The sequence below is a fragment of the Balearica regulorum genome, chromosome 18 (genome assembly GCF_011004875.1).
Source record: "Balearica regulorum gibbericeps isolate bBalReg1 chromosome 18, bBalReg1.pri, whole genome shotgun sequence".
NCBI lineage: Eukaryota > Metazoa > Chordata > Aves > Gruiformes > Gruidae > Balearica > Balearica regulorum.
The window spans coordinates 4,436,726-4,457,219 of record NC_046201.1 but is presented as its reverse complement, the minus strand read 5'-3'; the positions used below and the strand labels follow the sequence as shown (position 1 = coordinate 4,457,219).

Sequence of the window (20,494 nt, the reverse complement as noted above, 5' to 3'; positions counted from 1 at the left end):
GCATCGAGTAGGGTGTCTGCAGGCAGGAGGGAAACAAGTTACAGACAGACCCTCTTGGCCAAATTTTCTGGCCTTAATTTTTCATTATGATAACAGTTTCTCTTTGGAAGCAAAAGCTATGCTTTTGCCACAGTATTTGAGCAGGTTATATAAACTGTTAAGCAGTTAATGTTTTCTTTTAGTTCCCATGTTCTTCAGTAAGTTTTCATATCCTGCTTCTGCTCCAAGGTGAAGCCATCCTTAGGCCCCTGCTAGACTTAAGAAAGCTGCCTTTGCCCAAGTAAGTTTTTCGGGGGGGGGGGTGGGGGGTGGGGATGGGGCTTTCTCTAGTGCTCCAGCTCTCCTGCTTCTAGCAGTTCAGATGCTGTCAGGGTTTGCCCCTCCAATGCACCTTCCTTAGCTCATCTTGGAAAGCTGCCTTGGATGTGCTTAACTCCTTAAGCTTAAGCTTTCACCCTGGTGAAATCTGCCAGCCTGGATTTCCCAAGCAAAAAGAGTACCCTTCAGTCTGCTTTGCTGGTGTGTCTCAGGTTGAAGGCAAGGGAAGGAGACAAGCATTGCCAGGCCAGCAGTCATGAGCTTTGTTTCTGCTTCCTGAGGCCAGAAGGTGAAGTCTTGGACTAGATAGAATAATCCATGTTTTCATCCTGTTTGTTCTGAATTCATAGTGGCTTGCAATTCCTTTTACAGTTTTTGGCTGTGCCCAGATCTTGACTGAAGTTGGAAAAGCAAATCATACCTTGGTACTGTTAGAACATCTTCAGGTAGGGTAATTAATCTTGTGTAGAAACGGTAATTCTTCCTAAAGGTTTTTTTATCAGTTTAAAACTTAAGGTATATGACATGGGGTTTTTTGCAAATTTTAGTGACAATATAGTATCAAACGATGTGAAACTCCAAGAATAACAGACGGCTTTATTATTAGAAGCTTAATGTGACACAATGGTTGCAGACACATTGCTGACAACAAACTCCTTTGCATTTTTCAAATTAGTAAATCAGGCTAGACAATGTTTTCAAGTGCAGATATATATACAATAGAAAAATTTGAGTCATGTGCTGTGTGGACATTTCATATAATGCTGCAAAAACATTTCATCAAGTGCAGGAATTGTTTGGACTATGGAATCATAACAGCACTTACAAATAATCTTTTATGTCATCAGTATCTTAACTGTCCACGTGTCTCTGCACGCCTCCCCGATACAGATATATCTAGTATGATCTGTAATATTTACCTGGAGAAGGAACGTAAGAGTGACGTAAAATTGGAGCCCTGTTTTTTTATTAATCCTGATGTTTGCAAAGTCAACTTAAAAATTGCCTGTTTTCCTCGGTGCTTCTATACTGAGTGTTGGCTTGCAGTTGGTGGGTAGATCTATTTCATAGGCAGTAGATGTTAGTGAGCAAAGTATGTCACAGCCAGTGTAGTATACATGTATGTTCACTTAAACTTTTTGTTGCTGATTCAGGAGGAAGAAAAAACATATAGTTACAGTGGTCAAATTCCATTACTGATCAGGACCACCCAGCAATTAATTTTAAAACCTAATCTGTGAGGTGAGAAGAAAGGGATCCCCACTTTACCTATTTATTCCAGAGCTCAGTTCTCCAAATATTTGGGGGTGGGGAGGACAAATAGCAGGTCTCTTGTCTCCCCTGTAGTCCCCAACCAAATATTGCAATTATTGCTGTCTTAAGTTTGAAATCTTACTTTGGGAGATACCAGAAGTATCAAAGGCTTCTGTTGCGAGGTGTATTGTACTAGTAGGTTTCAAATTTTTTTAGATATTTGATCATTGTAGTAGTTTAATTGTGGTTATCTTGCTGTCTGGTGTTCAACTGTGCAGTCCACTTTTTTTTTAATTGTGACATTTTCAGTGTTGCATCTTCAAACAGCACAGTAGGTACTGTTAATGTACTAAATACCTTGTATTCTGCTGACAGCTGGATTATTTTCAACCTCAATATTGAAAGCAACAAGACCATTAAATGAAAAGCCTAAATAAAAGGTCACATTTTCATTTCCAGGGGGCACTGAATCACGATGGAGTGGCAAGATAGGAAACTCTTTCACGTGACCACGTATAAATAAATTTCTGTCCTTGGTCCAACCAGAAACTCTTTTGAGAATGTCACGAATCTTGGAAATACTCCATACAGTGCCATGTAGCCATTTCATTCTCCTCTCATCTAAAGACCCACTAATTAATTTATCAATTTTAGTTTTGTGCACAATCTTACCTAAGCCATAACCCTTACCCAAAAAAAAGTGAGTGTAGATTCTTTTCTTTCTGGTAGGAACATCTTTCATCTTGATGTCATATAAACGTTTCAGGGTTTGAAGAGCTGAGTTTAGAATTTCATCTTTATCTGGATTAGGCTCTTTGTCTAATGCCTCATCTGGCCAGTACAGCAAGGTGAGCAAAAAATGGGCGCTTGCTGGAAATGGTCTTTTTCCTCTAAAGAATCTTACGCTGAGCTCACGAAGAGTTTGCACTGGAAGAAGTTTGGCTGATCCTGGTGCTAAGCATGCTAGTGTGATGTGGCACAAAATATAATTGATCAGATCATTGTCCTCCAGCCTGTCCCGTAATGGGTTTTCTGTATAGAAACTAAGGATCTTTTCTAGCTTTTCAGCTGACCTATTCTCTTTCTTATCTGTTAAGAATGACAGGATATTAGTGACACTACCTCCACCGCTCTTATAAATATTCATGCGTCTAATCAGCTGGCTCTCAGGGCCACCATTGCTGTCCTCAATAACTGATGTTGAAATGAAGAATTTGGCATATACCTCTGACTGTCTTTTTAGCCACTTTCTGGGGTTATAAATTTGTTCTTCCTTTTCATCTTTTTCATCTTCCTCATCCTTCTCGTGGTTCTTATCTGTTTGGAAATAACTTAGGTCTTCTGAAATCCATTCCAGAGCATTGTACAGGTTCTGGCGTAAGCCTTTTAAGCGGGAGTGAAGCCTTCCCCATGTTTTTTCAATGTCTTTAGGAATGTAATCTGTGATCAGATATTTCACGAGCTCAGAATATTCCCCTTCTGGACTCCTACGAAATACTTGGACTGTGGACAAAAATCTAAGAAGACGACATCCCACTTCTACTTCTCCAAAATAGCCAGCATTGTTCATACTGTCACGTTCTGCTTTTGCAGCCTGTTGTGCAGCCCTGAAGCATTTCATAGCTTTAAGAGCAATCTCTATCTTTTGAATGATGCTTTCAGGAGTGTCTTCCTGTGTCATTTTATCCACAGTGAAACTAAACCATTTCCTGTAGACCTGACCTTCTGTATCTAAAATATAAGAATCATTTGGCAAATGAAATTTTGCAACACCTGCCCAATGTTCTGCATCTTTAAATTTTTCATTGTTGTAATGCAGTCTGGCAAGCTGCTGGGCAAAAAAAGGATCTTTTCCAAGGAGTTCATATGCAGCTTTTAAAACAGCTATGGCTTTTTCACAGTCTTCAGCTTTGCAGACATGTTCAATGAATGGGGAGAAAAGAGTGTCGGTATTGTCGCCCCTGCTTCTTTTATCACGTCGAATAAACAAATCTCTGATGAACTTTATGAATTCTTCTCGTCCAAATCTGTTTTCAAATAGCGTCTTTTCCTGAAGAAGTGTCATTGCAAGTTGGCTTTGAGGTTCGTTCCTCGAAAGCTGATGCAGAATTTCTTTTGCAACCAGACAGTGTATTATCTGAACAGATGAAATATAGGTGGTACTTTCCCTTAGCTCAATAAAAATCATTCTTGCTTGTTCACTCAAGTGACTTTTGAAATCATATGCTCTTGACATCCTTTCTGTGTATACCCCCAGTCCCAGAAAAGCCTCACAGTGTGACAATGAAACATATGAATTGGGTACATAAAAATTAAGCAAAGCCACATAACGCATCAAACATGTATCACGAGAAGAACTGTCTATGTCTTGCAATATATGCCCTACGAAGTCTCTCACATATGTTTCATTGAACTCCTCACACATCAGGACAAATGTAAGTATGAATTCTGGCTTGACATCTTTCTGCTTCAGTTTTTCAAGTTTAGTTCTGAACAGAATTTTCTCCGAGTCCATCAGCTTGTGAGTGACAGCAACTGTGTCCAGTGGTGAAGCCTTGCAAAGCCTTTCAGGGTCATTGGATCGTCTACAGCACATGAGGATGAAGTAAGGTCTGGGGGAATTAATTTTCCTAGTTGCCACAGCATCCATTAACTCATTCCTTAGTTCTTCTAAATAGTCTTCATCGTAATCTTCAATCAGGAGGAGCACAGGAAGACAGTGACTGATTTCTTTTTCTTCATAATCTCTAAATGCAAGTGCATGCTCACAGACAGTTGCAGGTGAATAGGAGGCTTTGATAACAGCACATCTTAAGTCCTTTCTTTTTTTCCATAGAACTTGCCGTGCTATTGTGCTTCCACCACTTCCAGGATGGTGAAATATCTTTAGTTTAGCCACGGAATAGTTGAGTCTGCTCCCTTGTAAAATGTCATCTAGGAGTTTGGTAGCTTCCTTACATGCTTCACGTTCAATGATTTCCCCGCAGCGTCTTGTATCAGCAAGCCAGAAGTTTTCCCAGATGATTTTTCTGCCTCGGTAAAAATTTTGTTCTATTTCTTGTATTTCTTTTTCAGTCAAAAGATCTAATTTGATGTCATCACATTGGTCAACACAAAGGATTTCTAGGGAAAACAGTTTCTCCTCTTCCAGCGAGGGAAGCGTACATAGCCCTCTAGTGGAAACTGGCAGATGTCTGGGTTGTGCTGTGGAAGGCAGCATCGATAGAATGGTGGCATCTATGTGACTTAGTTTCATACCCACAATACTGCATTGTTCTAGTGTCTCAATGCTGCAGGATGCCTGAGCTAGATTAGCCCACTTCCCATAATTTTCTCTGGACTCTGCAATGCAAACGATGTACTCCGCACCATTCATCTCTGTATAGAATTCCTGAAAAGTGTCCACAAGTGGTTTCTGCACTGGTGATAGCAATAGGAAAAGCACAATGAAAGACCGCTTTGGCAGGATTTCATCACAGATACGAGTAATTGCTTTCTTAAGGTATTTTTTTTTTGTTCTAATCCATGTATTTTCATCACAAGGTTTTTCATCCCCGAGGAAGTCACTGCGCCCATTGCAGAATATCCAGCTGGTCTGATCGTAAAGGCACAAATGTTTCTGAGAGGGAGGATTGCCAGTCTTACTTTCATTGGAAAAATCCTGTAAAAAATAAGCCCTTGTTGTATGATGTTCTTTGTACTTGCTATACAGCCCTGACACATTAGAATTTTCATCAAAGTCGAAGACGCAGAAAATGTTCAAGTGCATTAAGAAGTTGATACAATTAAGATTATCCTTTTCACATCTGTTTGTGACAAGGATGTACCGTAGGGAATCATCCATGTAGCTTTTGCCATCGTTTAGTAGAATTGATAACTTTCTTCCCAAATTTTCAGATGTTTCTGTATGCACTTCTGCACTGGAGAGCTCAGCCTTTTCTCTTTCAGCATCCCTATTTTGTAAACCCTGAATGAAAGTAGCTAGATTGTTGTGCTCTACAGGCTCAGACTTTGCTCCTAGTCTCTGATAGAGAACTCGATCTTTTGTCAGGGTCACCTTTTGGCTGACTTCATTGTATTTTGGCAAATACACTTCAAATAATCTATTCTTTACTAAACTAGATGTTGGTTCAATGTCAACCTCCACCACAAATCTTTGTTCCTGAGAGTCTTTTGAAATCACTTCCACAAAAACAGGTGGGTGAATGCATTTCCTTGCAATTTCTTGTACAGTTTTGCAAAAACACTTTTCTATATAATCTAATGCATCAACATAGTATTCTCGCTCTTTGACCTTTATGCCAATGATCTGGCCGTGTTTCCAACCCTTATCCTCAACGCTGTCCATGATACCAAAATGTATGGTGCCGTTTGTTCGAATGTTCATGCAGGCTGAAGCAAATCGTATTACTTCACAGGCAAATTTTGATTGCAGCTGTGTTTTGCTCAGTTCTGTAGCGATAGCAAAAGATTTGTATTCATGGCAAGGAGTGATTAAACCATTGACTCCTGATTCTGGAGCAAGAACTCTGTCTTTCACGTATTTGAAATCAGTATTCTGACATCTAAATGGTCGGCAGTTGCTGAACTCTAAAATTTCATCGGTACTTTCAGGTTGGGAGTTTTTACTTCTCCTTTGCCTCTTGCTGGAAGTAGAAGCTGGGTTGTCTCTGCTAGCTTTATCTGCTGGACCGCAGCTGTCTCCACTTGAGGTTTTTTGAGTGGGTGCATTTCTGGGTCTTGCGGGATCTGTTTGTGCATCAGTTCTGTCAGATGTTTTGCTGCTGGAATGCTTGGTTTGCTGTGCATTTTCTTGTAGATGCAGAAGTTCTTTTCTCTTGCGGAGTAAAATGTGGATTTGGCCTCCTTTCATACCTATGCCTTTGAGGAAAGATTCATCCAGTTCCATTAGCGCTGGACCTGTCACTTCTTCCGCATGTAGTTTTTTTACATATTCTTGCTTGATTCCAGTAGATTCTAGCCAGCATTGGACGTGGTTTTCATCCCATTTGTTCACAGGTAATGTTCTGTAATCTAAAGTTAAAATTATGTAGTAGTAATACAAGCTAAAAAGGTTAATGTGCTTTACAAGGCATTATAATCCTTGCAAAAGTGGCCACATTGAATGCTAGATGGTTTTCTTTTCTACCAGTCACTGTGTCTTCTCAAATGTGTCAGTTCTGATGACTAAAAGCATCCTTAACCTTAATCAAAAGCAGTCCTAAGCAATGGTACAAGACTAACAAATCAGTGAAGCAGGAAACCATGAGGGAGGTTTGGAAACTATCCTCAAAGAGACTCAGAGAAATAACCCAAAATGTTTTTGAAGGGAATGATGTGATGAGGTTATCAGAACTGACGGAGGCTGAAATCTCTAAACTAGAGAAGTTCAGGTAGGTCATTTACCCGCAAGTGTATTTTCTGCTGAATGAAGATAGCGTCCATACAAACCGTAAGTTGACATTGAGTACTGATTAGTTCCCCACTAGAGATGAATCCTTAAAATGCAAATACTTAAAAGCAAATTGCTACATGTAAAATGCAAACTTCCAGAAAAAGCAACACGTACCCATTGCCTTTGATGAGGGAAATCCTGCTGGTAATGCACAAAACCCTAGAGGGGGAAAAAACAACTCTCTTCAGATTTGTAGTTAACATTCCTGCATTAGTTAAAGTTGACTTGTTCTGGTTTCCCAACCCCCTCCCCACCTTTTTGGTCCAGGGTAGTTTCTGTATCTCTAAAAGCCTGGTCTCACCAGCTACACTGCTTCTGTACACCTGTACTGAGTGAAGGCAGCTATTCGTGCTTCTGACACGTGTGGGTGTGAAAGAGATGGGTTTTGCTGGAGAAGCACGTGCTGACAGCTGTGCCCATCTAACAGCTACTCCTGGAAAAAAGGAGGCCCAACACTATTGTATCACTACTGCTTCTCCTATGTTGTGTGCTATCTTGTGCTTTTTATTAGTCTTTTTCTTGCTCACTCTCCCTTTCCCTGCCTCTTGCTCCCTCACACTCCTGTTCCCCTCCCTCGCTTTTTTTTTTGGCATGTACTCTTGTCCTCTCCCTCTCTTTTTTCCACATCTGTTCTGGTGCTCACTGGATTTCCCATGAAGTGGTACAGCTCACTGCCCAACCCAACAGAAGATTTTCTTTTTAGTGGGGTCTCCTGGCCTGATGCAAGATAGCCTCTGCTTTGCTCTGTCACACTCCATTTATGGGGGTACAGAGATGGACAGCAGCAGGAATAACCAGTTCTCTACTGCAGGAGGAGACACGTTAAATAAGCCTGCTCAGTGTAACACCATAAATGTATGGTAGAGTCACATAGTCAACAGTTGACCATACATGAGCTACAGCCTAGTCAACAAGTCTCACAGGGAACGGCACGGTGGTGCTCATGATTCTCTTACTCTATTGTAAAAGCTCAACTCTGTGCTGGTTCAGCAGGTGTCCATAGCCCAGCCAGCTCCGTCCCTGCAGCTCATGGTGGTATGATGGCAACACTCGCAGCCTCTGAATTCAAGAGTAAAAGGAGCAGTCAGCGGTGCAGCCAGCATAAAAGGCAGTTGTGGGGCTCTGCACAAGCTCCCCACAATGTCTGAAAGTACAAAGGTTGTAATGGAGTGTGAGGAGCACTCCCCAGGACCACGCTTGGCAAGAGGTGAGTTCAGCAGAAGGTGGGGGTTTGGTGAGGGCCTGGGAGAATAGGGGATGCTCAGAAAAACCATGGGGCAAGTGCATGTTTACCGTTTCAGCACCTGGTCAGCCCTCTAGAAAGCTGCTAGGCTGACTGAGGTGCCAGCATGGCCAATAGCTTTGGTTTAAAGAAGTGGCTCTAAGGGGAGCCAGTTAGGGACTGCTCCAATGTGCTGTAGGTGTGAGCAGATCCCTCCGCAGTAAGTGTAAATGGTGGGCTGGTTATGAAAAGGGTTGGAGACTGATTTATCACTGACAGCCAGTGCAGCCTCCTCTTAGAAAGGAGGATAAAAACTTCCCTGAAATACTGGCCTTTCAGTGCCTTGGGCCACCACAGCACCTCCAGAGCTGTGCTTGTAGAGTGACTTGGCTTGTGGTGACCCACCTTCCTGACACTTGTCTTTCTGCCACAGCCTGTTGTTACAGATGATGTCATGCAGCATTTTACAAGAAAACGAAACTAAGGAGAATAGAAACTAGGGAGAATAGAAACTAGAGTGGAGGCCGGGGGGGGGTGGTGAGGGGGCTGGTGGTGTGTCTGGGGGCGCTTCCCTGTGCTGGAGGGGGCCCATGGCCCCCTGCACCCATCCCTCACCTGTTTGTAAGAGCAGTTGGGGGGGGGTGGGGAGCAGTAGCGTTTTTGGGGCCCCACAGCCTGCACACATGCCAGCAGGGCCTGGCTCCCATCGGCTACGTGGGTGGGCAGGGAAGGGATGTAGCTGTGGGAATGTGGGGGCAGAAAGTGTCGGTGCCCCATCCCCCAGAGCTGCTCAGACAGTCCCTCCTACTCTAGCTGCTCTTTTCCCAGTTGGGGGTGGGTGGGTGGGGGTGGCACAGAGCTGGGAGGATAGGTGGTGCAGAGACCCTCACTTTTCCTGGGCCCACTACCAGTAACCTGCCAGGCTGAGAATAACCTCCCACTTCGCCCCCCCCAAAATGCAGGAGCAGCATGGTGCAGGGAGGCTTACCTTGCAGAGCCTGTGAGCGACTTGAGCTGTCTTCTGTGCTGCCAGATCCTGCCTGCAAGGCAAGTGTTTCCAAAGGAGGGACGGCGGGAAGGTGCTCCAACCTGCTGCGATGCCAGGCTCTGCCAGCCTGCTGCCTCAGTGGCACAGCTAGGACTCTGAGTCCTGTGGGTGTTTCTGCAATGTCTTAGGTGGTCCTACTGCTATGTGGCAGTAAAAAAGGGAGACTGCTTTAGACAAACCTTCCTGATGATTCACCAAGTCTCCACCCCCTCTTTAGCAGTGCTGTTGCTGGGTGGTGCAATCCAGTGACAGCCTCTGCCTCCTGCACTGCCCCCCCCCCCCCCCCAAGTATATGTCTGGGTGTGTGTTTCCTGCGTCAGAGTTGTACCTTTCATCAACAGGAAGACAAGTAGTTTTGAGCAGACTACTGCTCAAAAAATAGGCACGTGCCCCTTCTCTGAGGAGACACGATGTGGCAGCCATACCCTCTTCCCCTGCTCGCCATCTCCAGCTCTGGTTCTGAAAGCTGTGTTAGTCCACACGTGGCTGCAGCCTGGTTTATTTCCCCAGTCACACATCATCACTAAAAGTTGTGGGGTTTTTTTAAATCTGAGTACACATCTTTATTTAGTAGACTTATAAAAGAACTTTACATGAAAAGTACAAAAATATGAAATAGGCTTTGAATCTTCTTAGGTAAAAACTACCATTATTTTTTTCAAGCTTTAGAAACATGTAACTTGCACAGTTGGCATCTTGGGTAAATTGCTCTCATACATTGTAAAACTAGGAAGAAAAAAAAAAAAACCTTCCTGTAAAGTAGCTCCAGAAAAGTAGCTGTATGTACCCAATCATACACATTACTGTCAATAACTTACTAGTTTAAGACACAGTGGCACAGTCATACAAATTCCCACTTTGTAAAATCGCCTTTACTGAGGTCCATTGAAAGATGCAGTATTACTTTCCTCTTCCAGTTATTATAATATGATTAACCAAAAACACAAACCAGATTAAGAATGATTTGGCATGCTTTATACTTGTACCACTTAGATTTGATACCACTTTGCAGTAAAAATTAAATAAATATAAATATGTTAAATAAATACATTGTAAAAGAATACCCCACTTATACTGAAATTCAGCATTTCTTCATCCTTCGCACATACTTAATGCTTTGTCACAGCTTTAGGGCCAATGAAAAGAAATACTGCATCTTTAAAAGCATAGGCTCACTTGGATGTAGTCAGCAACCCATGCAAACAGAAAATGGGGTTCATCATTGACAGTTTCATCACACCCCTTAAAAACACTGCCTCTAAAGTTACTGTTAACTGGTTCCTATTTAGTGCCTTTTTCTGCAGGACTCATCCTGGCTCTGCAACTGGCGACTTGTCTGTATAAGAAAGTAAGGAACACTTGCAGTAGAGCAATCATTAGCCTCTGGCCAGCAGCTCAGAGCTGACACCGGTGTATTTTCCTGAAGTTATTTATGCAGATATATTTTGGTAGTGTGATTTAAGTCAAGGACTGTTCATGGTCTTCTGTGAATACTGGTAGATATTTAAACAATTTTCAAAGACTTATTTTTCAAAGTTGGTAAACCTTTAACTGATTTTTCAAGTCAGTATTTTTTTTTTAGAACTTCATTGTATCTGCTGAAGTGCGAGTGACTGATTTTTCCAGGGTAGTACTGATTAAGCAGAAATTGTGCATTCTCTGCTATTTTTTGGATAATTAGAAATTATTACAATCACTGTGGCATGCCTAATGCATAATGTGGCAGTAGTGCAACGGCAGGTTCTGATGATTTGCTACAACTAAAAGGCTCCTCTTGCAGATCCCAGTCCCTAGTAATTACATTATTTCAGTCACTGATTCTTTGTAGTAAAATATGTCTGTTACAAGATCACGTACAGTACAGGGATATTGGGTGATGGTTGTATCCAGCTTTTGCTCTCCATTTTCACTGTCTTGAAAACTGCCTTGTAATAACTCCATCACCAGGGTTCGTTGCTTTTCTGAAGTTACCACTTGCTCCTTGGGCTCCTCCTGTCTCCTGATCCAGCACAGGCAGAGGTACAAGGCACTTTTTAGAAGCTTGGTTTCTTCCAACAGAGAGAATTCAGCTCTTCAATTCCACTCTTCCCTGCTAAAGGTAGGCCTGTTTCACAGCCCTGTGCTTGGAATGTTGGTCCCAGAGAAGAAAGCTCCATCCCTCTCCTCTCAAACAGTGTCTCCTGCAAGGCTCAGCTCTGCAGAGTCCTGATTATAGTAATGCTGAAACAGTCTTTCTTGGCAGCAGATATGCATAGCATGGTAGGTATGTAGGAGCAGGTGAGGGAAACGAGCTGTAAAGTAACATACAAAATCATCGGGGATAGAGCCCAGCGTCTCCTGCACTTCGGGAGGCAGTTCTCTGTAATGGTGCTTCTGTAGAGGAGAAAAGACGAGTGGAAAGCTCAGTGAGAGAGGTATGTGTGCAAAAGTCCTCCTTTAAATAGAGCTGTCTCCACAAGATGCATTTTCATGGACAAAGTCAGCTCCTCTGAGCCCCTCATGAAGGAGCTCAGTACCAGAAACAAGGTAAGACAGACCTAGACTGGCAACAGCCAGCACAGGTAGTAGAACCATAGTGTGCACGTTGCTTATGCAAAGAAGTCCTTTACCTTATTTCTCATTGCCCTCAGAAGATCCCGGACTGAGCCTCCTTTGTACGATCTGAATTTTCGAAGATCTGCAAAAGAAATGACGAGATTTCTTTTTGTGTTTTGATGCAGTTTTAGGTGCTGGCCTCAAAAGTAAGGTAGGTGTGCCTACAGTCACACATCCTTATAGCTGTGTTTCAATGTATAAACATGTACTTTGATTTGAAAAACTACTTTGCTGATGAGTAAAGGTCATGTGCCAAAACTGAGACGGTGTTATCCTTGTTTTCCTGTCCCAGCAAACCAGGACTTTCCCCTCTGATAAAATACTATCCATTACCTGTCTGAAGAGGAACAGTGATGTGCTCTCTCCAGTCCATTTTCACCACCTCTCTTCCACCTCTTTCCAATTGCTTGACTATTGGACCGTCTAAAGATTCTTTCTCTATCCGGTCACTAACATCCTGGAAGAGACAGTCATGTTATTTCTAGTTTTATTTCCAAGCTTTCCCCAACAATTTAAAACTACTGCTTCTGGCCAACTAATTGATAATGGAGTTATGATTCTGCTTCACCTCTGATGAAATGCAATACAATGCATTATGTGGTAGTTTCTGAGATGATGAGTTATTTCACCATCTGTCAAAGCCTTTCATCACAGCGTAGAAGATACAGCTCAAAGAACCTGGGGGTCCTTAGCCAGTTTCCAGCCCCCATCAGGATTGTGTGCATGCACTGTGGCAGGCTGCCCTGTTCTTGAAAACCTGCCATACATGTTCTGCAGTGCTGCTACAGCTGGTCGAGACCTTCTCACTCCAATTGAAGTTGATAACATCATGTTCTAGCCCTGCTATGAAAGAGTTTCTGTAGGGCTAAGCCACTTGCTTATGAGCTACCACCTAGATATTACAACTTTCCTGCTTCATTCCTCCCAGTAAGGCTGTGGATTCTATCACCTCAAGCATCCACAAAGTTAAGAGAGAGTGAATACAAGAGTTGAAGAATGTTTACAGGCTTCCTTAGAACTGAACCGATTGAAGAGGTCAACACAAACCTGAAAAAACTGGAGCTGTTTTTCTAAACTCCAAAAGAATGGGTGTTTCAGCACACAGCTGGCAGATGGACGTTTCTGGGGGTCCATGTTTATCATTTGCTCTATTAAATCACGAGCAACTATGTCTTCTGCAAGGAAAAGGATGATAATCCTTAGGCTGTAGGGAAAGCTAATGTTCCATACTTTAGAAAAATCTACTTCCGCCAACACAATCCTGAACACTAGCCCCACCACCTCAAGTACTGCCCTCATAGATATGCTGGGCAGCCAACAAAGTCAGTAGTGCTGAATCTGTGATTACGAAATACATGAAATAATAACTAACTCATTAAACACATGAAATAACACTATAGTCAAGTGTGTAGGGTTCCAAACTTTGTACCCCAGAGCTCTGGGTTACTAGTGCTAAGAACTTTAAGCACTTTACTTCAGGAGTACATTAAGAGTGCAGCTTTCACCACTGCTGAATTGGGAATCACTGTGGGTCGTAGATCTGTCATTTCTGTTGGTATTTTAACACCTCTGGAAAGCTCACTATGTGCTGTAGTGCTTTATGTTTACCATGCTTTTCTTACCGTGCCTCCCTGCATTTAAAGACTCCAGGCTGTATGCACCCAGCAGAATGTTGGCTTGCCGCTGTAGAGATTTGCCAAAGGGATGGCTGCCTTCAGATACCACGTAATAAAAGACACAGCCAGCTGAAAAGATGTCCACGGTATATGTCTGCAAATAAACAACCTTTAATAGCAATAAAGCTCCCCCCCCCCCCCGCCCCGACTTTAAGTCATCATCACAAGGTGGTTATTTGCATCTAAGAGCAGAAGAAAACTTCAGAATCGCCTGTTCAGCTGCAAGCCAGCATGAATGATCTTCCAACCCAAACTGCTGCACCAGTGCGTGAATGCCAGTGTTGCCCACACTGCAGCACTGTTGGACTATACTGCTTCCTCCCAGGGAGCCCAAGGGAAAGATGAAGACTTACAGGGTTCTCTTTGCAGTCTTCACTCAGCATCTCTGGGGCAATCCAGCCTTCGGTGCCTGGCACACCCGATCGGCGGCTAAAGCTGTGCCTGCCCACTGCCAGCTTCTTGCACAGGCCGAAGTCTGAAATCATAGCTTTGACTTTCCCATGGGCGTTGGGCATTGAGATGAGGATGTTATGGGGCTTCAGGTCCCTGTGGACTATTATAAACACCCATTTAGCCACTCCAGGTAATCCCAACCATATATGTAAATTTTTAATGTGTTTGCATTGTAAACCTTTTACAAGGCTGAATAACCATTCATTAAATCAAAGTCCTAACCTCAAGTTATTGTCTTTGGTAGGGGCTCATCATTTTTTTTTATTCCATCACCGCTAGTCATCATGTTTTATATGACTTCTATCCAAAAAAATGCAGTGCCCTGAACAAATGTGATGACTAGCTTTTCTGCTCCGGTGCAGCACAATGTTACAGGGACAAGGCTGCTGCAAAGGACAGACACTACTGCTGCCAGCCCTAGGTGGAGCTTCTACTTGCTTGAATGAGCAAGTTCCCAGCACCGGACCAGTTTCTTCTTTTTTAATAGTTAAGAAAAATAGACCATTCTCCATCCAATACTGATACAAAAGGGATTCTTACCAATACTAAGGGAGTGCAGGTAAGCAAGACCAGATGTTGTCTGTTGCAGGAGAGTGATGGGCTGTAAGCCATGGTGACTGAAGGCCTTCTGCTCAACATACTATACATTACAACAGAAAAAAAACCAGAAGATTCAGCCACAACATTGCTTATCATTACCCTCTGCATAAATAGTAAGTCTATCCCCTTCACTCAAAAAAAAAAAAAAAAAAAAGTTAGGCTGGGTAAATTGTGCTAGCTCATAACATACATAAACCAGTCTTCCCCCCCGCCCCAATTCTGCAGGTTTGCAAGTGATCCATCACCTCCTGTAAAGTGGCAGCACACAGCTCAATGGCTATGTACTGAAACTGCCGGTCCTTCTCCGTGCAGAAATAGCGGATCACGTTAGGGTGCTCATCTGACTCTCGCAGCAGCTGTACTTCACGGTCCGCAAAGCTGAAGCACTCAGGAAGAATTCTTTTCACTGCAACATCACGGTTATCAAAAGTTCCCCTACAGACAGGAAGGAAATCCACATCATCCTTTTACACTCTGTAGACAAAGCGTGTACAAAGCAAGTGACAACCGACATTTTACAGAGGTATATTAAAGCATTTCTCATGCTGGAAACAGATACATTTGGTCATTAAACATTTCTAAGAAAGTAAAGTATTTTTTGCTAGTGAGGAAACACTGCATGAAAATATGCCAGATACATGCAGAATACTTTTTCAAAAGTTTCATTTCTGTTCATATTAGATACGTGTGTTGGTTTGGGTTGTTTTTGGGTTTTGTTTTGTTTTCTAAAGACCTAGTGCAAATAAGACATTCATTGGTTTATTTAAGGCTAAATGCACATATTGTCTTCTACCTGTACACAATTGTCCCTTCTGCTCCGTGTCCCAATACATCTTTTGGGTTAAACGAAATCTTGCCAACCATCACTCTGTCTGCAGCTGCACCTGAACAAAAAAAAAAAAAAACAACCAAGCAACAAGGACTGGTTAAGGATGAGTCAAGTCAGCCTTTTACCACTGCACATCCTTCTGGGCCAGTACGTAAAAGTCTTTTTGCTCATGTTTAAATTAACAACACAGATGATCAAAACAAATGAACATCAGCATTTTGTTACGCTTAGTAAGCAAATACTCTCTGGTGACCAAATGATCCAACATACAGTCAAACACATTCTGTACACAACACCTGACATGAGGGCTGGAAGGATCGTGTCCCAAGACAGCGTAACAGACTGGTGGTTCTCAGCAGACGGAAGTTTTACAGGTGGCTTGTCGAATTTAGAAAATGCTGACTGACAGTTATGGAAGTGGGTTTACTAGCAGTTCCCCTGAATAGCCTGGGATGGGACAAATGAGCACACAGGAAGATCAGGCAGGAAGGCAGGCTGTCTGGCAGAATCCTTGTTTCTGACTCCAGTTAATCATAATAGTATGTATTTTTATTTAAACGAACTTCTCCCTAGAATGGCTACAGGTTATAAGAATGTCCTGTATTCTGAAGGACAGCAGAATCCCTCAGATGGCAGTTACAAACTGGATGGTTTTCTAAAGCAAAAAAAATCCTTCTCAAAGTCAGGGCTTGGCACACCCGCACAGTGCTTTAAAATGATCAGACTGAGTGAGAATGATGGCCCTTTTCAGCTTTCTGATCTACAACATACCATCAATATGTATTTTAATTGCTGTGCTGTATCATTGCACAGACTGAAAATACAGAGACTCACAATAAAAGACACTGGATCAACTTTACCTCCCTCCTCTTGCTCAGTGGAGAGGCAGCTCCCAACATCAGATGTGGAGATGCTGGAATACACAGAATGGTTCGATGCTCTGGGGGACATATTTGGCGTGCTGGTAGCTGAGCTCTCTGTCCGCCCGTAGGAGGTGTCCAAGAAATCTGCTTCTGGGGACAGATCACTGGGAGCACGAAAGGGCAGCTTCTGTTGCTGCAAGAGCTGTATCTTCTCTTCCAGCTGATGCTGCCTCTGTTGCTGCTGATGGACACTCTGTGAGAAAAGACCTCAGTTCCGTAAGCGGAGTAAAGTTTCTTACAGTCACATCACAAAAGGGAACGCTATAGCTATCATCAGGGTATCTATATCCAAAAATGGGAGAAAACTCTCTTATGACACTATCAGCCAAGTAGGCTGGGGAACTTGCACTCACACGCTTTCAATTTCATTCTGAACTTCCATTTCAAAGCTGAGAAATCACACTGGTTGGTTAATATGGCAAAAGCTAAGTGTTACTTGGTTGACTAGGTGTCTTTAAACCACAGAACGATAAAGGCTTTGATCCAAAAGCTGGAAAACCTGACAGTGGTTCAGGTGAGGAAGAGAGGAGTGAAGCCAATGGTAAGATCATGTCCGTGAAAACAGTAACACATACAAAAACCAGAATTAGTGGGATGAAAAAAAAATAATCTCCAGATTTGGCATATATGCCCAGAGAAATCACTGCTATGTCAAATCCGTAGCCTTTGGTACCCCCTGCACATCTGTGAGGAGGGAAAAAACCCTGTAGTGTGTTACATTCTAACTTCTGTGTCATTTCTTGGGCTGTAAAATGTTACTGACTCCCAAAAACTCAAAAGCACATCAAGCCAAGTCAGCATTACCATTGGATAAGTGATGATAAAAGCCACCCAGCCCACAAGCAGGAAAGTGCTGAGAATGATCGTGGCCATGTCCTTCAACATGGAGTCCACAGGGGCCTCTGGCCGGGGGACAGCCCGAGCAGGTTTCTCCTCGATATCCTTTAGAACCGTGGGAGGCACTTCTGTTGAGGAACCTTCGACTATGCCAATAACCTACAAGGCAAAGAAAGCACTGTTAGCTCAGTAGCTTCATGGGTGATGGAGCATTTACACACTAGTCTTTCTGCTAAATAATTTTCAATCATTTCTAATCCTACCAAAGTTACAGAAAGCTTTGTATGTGGGGAAAAAAATCAGCTGAAAGGACTAGTTCTGAAGGAATGACACATCATCATACCAGACACTCTACATGCTAAGTACATGAAAAGCTGACACAAAAAACGTGAAGTAATTCCATGTAGCTTTTCTTCTGAGTCCTTCCCCAACTTCTACTTTATATTCTTCAATTGTCCAGTAAGATGATTATTCTCATCACAAACCTCTTCAATAGTGGCTTTATCAGAGTCAGCTGGAATCACATTTTCAGGCCTCTTAGGTAAGTTGCTTGGGAATTTCTCCAGGATCTTTGTAGGGGCAGATAATGGCGTTTCATGGTGCCCTTTAAATAAAACACATTTATTGAAATAAGAACTTGTCCCTTTTTAGGAAAAATATCCTTGATTTCAGCAGCTTTGCTGAAAAGTTCATTTACAAAAGGCTTGAGAACATCACAGAATAAAAGCTCAATTGAAAACGTTTTTTCCCTCTGTTCTTCCCAAGCAATCACAGGTCTAGGGATCACAATCCGCAAGAACTCTGTGCTCAACCAGTGGCTGTGGATTTGGTTCCTGACCATTAGAGGAATGCACATGATGTCTCCTAGCTGGCTCGCTCTCAACGTAGTTTTGCTTTGTGATGTGGCCTTGAGGCCGTGTTCTAGACAAGAAATGGTTCTGAAGGGAATGGGTTGCACTGCACAAGAAGGAAGCGAGAATCGATCCAGCACTCTGCTACAATTGCTCTTTACACTCCCTTGGCTCGTGCTGCCCAAGTAAGTGAGAAGAGGGAGATGCTCCTGTGCTCCCAGCTTTTGCTTTTGGAGTAGACAGAGGAAGACTCTGGCTCGTGTATAGAGCAGGAAATAAAAAGGAGGGGAAAAGACTGAGGGCAATGGGTCATTCAGCCCAGAGGAATACCAACTGTTGAAAGGGAGTCACTTATGTGCTGCAAGAACAGGACAGTATTAACAGAGGAAGGGTTTGCAGGAAGAGAGAGGTGGTAGTTAAGGACGCTGAAAGTTACACCCTGTCCCTGCCACAAAGGTCCTATGGCATATACATCGCTTAATTATAAACTTGCATCACTGAAAACTGAACTTCAGACAATTCTTCATTTTTGACGCAAAATAAATGCCCTGAAAAGTCAATTCCAAAATTTTGGGATTTGGGACACACAGGATAGGCTGACACTTTACTAATATTATCTTCAGCCTCTGTGCCTTCACCCTCCATTGTAAAATGGGGAAAACACCACTGATCCATGCAATGAGAATTAAAGTAACATTATGCACAATAAAAAAACCCAAAGACACCAGAATACAGTAGTTAACAGTAAATAATAAATTATGTATACCCCTCTCTGAAGGAGGGGGCAAATAAACAATAAACAACTTTCCACATATTGAGCTAAGCACTTTTCATCCTACGTACTGAATAAAGCAGCAGCCATGGAAAAATCATGCAGTTGTATACTTAAAGACATTAATTCATATGCAAATGAAGATGAATTAGAAACAATTACTAGAATTCAGTAATTATCGCCTGAGTTTCGGCAGTCATTGTGACCGATTTACAGTTCTGAGGTTTGGATGAGAATTGCCCACCAGATGGCAATGCGATCTTGCAGGAGTGGCAGAGCGGGGCCAAGCGAGGGACCAGGGATACCTATTAAAAGCCAGTCGTTCCAATAGTTGAGTTTGTTCTTTTCTTTCAGTCTGCCTGCAAACTTTACATCCGTACTGGGGGTGATAACACATTCACCATTGTCTTCAATTGTGACTCCTTCTGTTTTTGGACCCTCTAGTAAGGGTATGGCACTGCCACGGGGCTAGAAAGAGAGACTATTGTTACAATTAAGGAAGCACTGTGTCCCTATAATATTTAAATAGGCATATAATAAAAAATTGGAGGTCAAAATTGGTGGGCAAGGAAAAATTACTGGCACCAAAGTCACCATAAGTAAACACTGCCATTGCGCCCTCAGCAACTGCTTCAACAACCTTGGACATTAGACCTTCGAAGTAACGTGTTGCCTAGGAGATGAGATTACTCTCTCTTTTTTTAGAAAAGTTAAACAGGATCTTTATTTCCTACCTGGACAGCCACAGCATGAGCAAAACAAAACTACGATGCAGCATCCTATCTATAGGGAGTTACTTCGATGAACAAACCAGCAATTTTAACCTTAAGCACAATGCTCCAATAATACCGCATAGCAACCTCTGGTCCACTCCTGCTAAGCTTGCCTGGCACAATTCCCGATGAGCTACAGTTACTTTGCAGCATTTGAAATGATTCCTGAAATATGGTCATGCATTCTAAGGTTTACTGTTAATTGTTTCATGAAACATTTAATTTGCTATGCATTTCTTGATAGCAATCTGCATTTCAAAACCAAATTTCTGTAGAGGTACAGCCTTCAGTATTTAATTTTCTATTTTAATTGGATCCCTTTGCCACTTTACTATGGCAAAGTTGTCTTTTTTAAAATATATTTTTATGTATGTTTCCATTTCAACCTTTTTTTAAAGCCAGGACAGTACTAACTCTGTAAAGTCACTTTTCAGCAGGTGTCATACAACTCTTGCAGCTCCCAACTTACCACAACAGTTACTCCTTCATGCACCATGGATGGCGATGCATACAAACTTGTGGAGTATTTCCCTACATAGAGAGTTGGTCTGGAAAAAACCAGAAAGGTTAGAAAGAAGTGGACAAATGGATGTTTTACCATCTTAGCTAAAACCCTGGCAACACAGTCCTGCATGAGTTTCTCACATCATCAATATTCATATCTTGAAAAGCCTGGATCTGTAAAATTGTTTTAAGTACTGCTGTACTATGAAGCCATTCTTTTTAATTATGAAAGCACTATTAGTTGATTATTCACACCACAACGACTCATTTGACAGAACTCATGTCCTATTTCTGCATTATTCAATAACTGGTATTTACCAAAATGCTATGCGGCTTTTTTATCATGTGAAGGGCTTCACGTTATAAAGAACAATTCCATTCCAC

At 42.4% G+C, this 20,494-nt stretch overlaps 2 protein-coding genes across 4 annotated transcripts in view; both read right to left on the bottom strand.

The window, feature by feature from the left end:
• Window positions 1-889: 889 nt before the first annotated feature.
• On the bottom strand, window positions 890-9,476 carry LOC104637512 (sterile alpha motif domain-containing protein 9-like). 3 transcript variants are annotated; one of them, XM_075770858.1, is made up of 3 exons: window positions 9,238-9,319; window positions 7,142-7,186; window positions 890-6,606 (listed from the first exon to the last, which is right to left on the bottom strand). In XM_075770858.1, the coding sequence occupies exons 2-3, from the start codon at window positions 7,143-7,145 to the stop codon at window positions 1,922-1,924; spliced, it is 4,689 nt and encodes a 1,562-aa protein (XP_075626973.1). In that variant the 5' UTR covers window positions 7,146-7,186; window positions 9,238-9,319; the 3' UTR covers window positions 890-1,921. The 3 variants fall into 3 exon arrangements, 2 of the variants coding, with proteins under 2 accessions (XP_075626973.1, XP_075626971.1); XM_075770856.1 differs by lacking the exon at window positions 9,238-9,319 and adding an exon at window positions 7,984-8,075; XR_012838287.1 differs by lacking the exon at window positions 890-6,606 and adding an exon at window positions 7,984-8,086 and having other exon boundaries at window positions 9,238-9,476.
• Window positions 9,477-10,590: 1,114 nt separating this feature from the next.
• Window positions 10,591-20,494, bottom strand: part of ERN1 (endoplasmic reticulum to nucleus signaling 1) — a 37,349-nt gene continuing 27,445 nt past the window's right edge. Inside the window, exons 9-22 of the mRNA XM_075770859.1 lie at window positions 20,076-20,154; window positions 19,139-19,301; window positions 17,696-17,814; window positions 17,178-17,369; window positions 16,311-16,566; window positions 15,415-15,505; window positions 14,867-15,056; window positions 14,562-14,661; window positions 13,922-14,121; window positions 13,515-13,662; window positions 12,940-13,067; window positions 12,226-12,349; window positions 11,907-11,974; window positions 10,591-11,670 (exon numbers count right to left, since the gene is read on the bottom strand). Of these exons, the coding sequence (XP_075626974.1) occupies window positions 11,464-11,670; window positions 11,907-11,974; window positions 12,226-12,349; window positions 12,940-13,067; window positions 13,515-13,662; window positions 13,922-14,121; window positions 14,562-14,661; window positions 14,867-15,056; window positions 15,415-15,505; window positions 16,311-16,566; window positions 17,178-17,369; window positions 17,696-17,814; window positions 19,139-19,301; window positions 20,076-20,154 (2,065 nt within the window). The 3' untranslated portion in view covers window positions 10,591-11,463. The remainder of the gene's footprint in view (window positions 11,671-11,906; window positions 11,975-12,225; window positions 12,350-12,939; window positions 13,068-13,514; window positions 13,663-13,921; window positions 14,122-14,561; window positions 14,662-14,866; window positions 15,057-15,414; window positions 15,506-16,310; window positions 16,567-17,177; window positions 17,370-17,695; window positions 17,815-19,138; window positions 19,302-20,075; window positions 20,155-20,494) is intronic.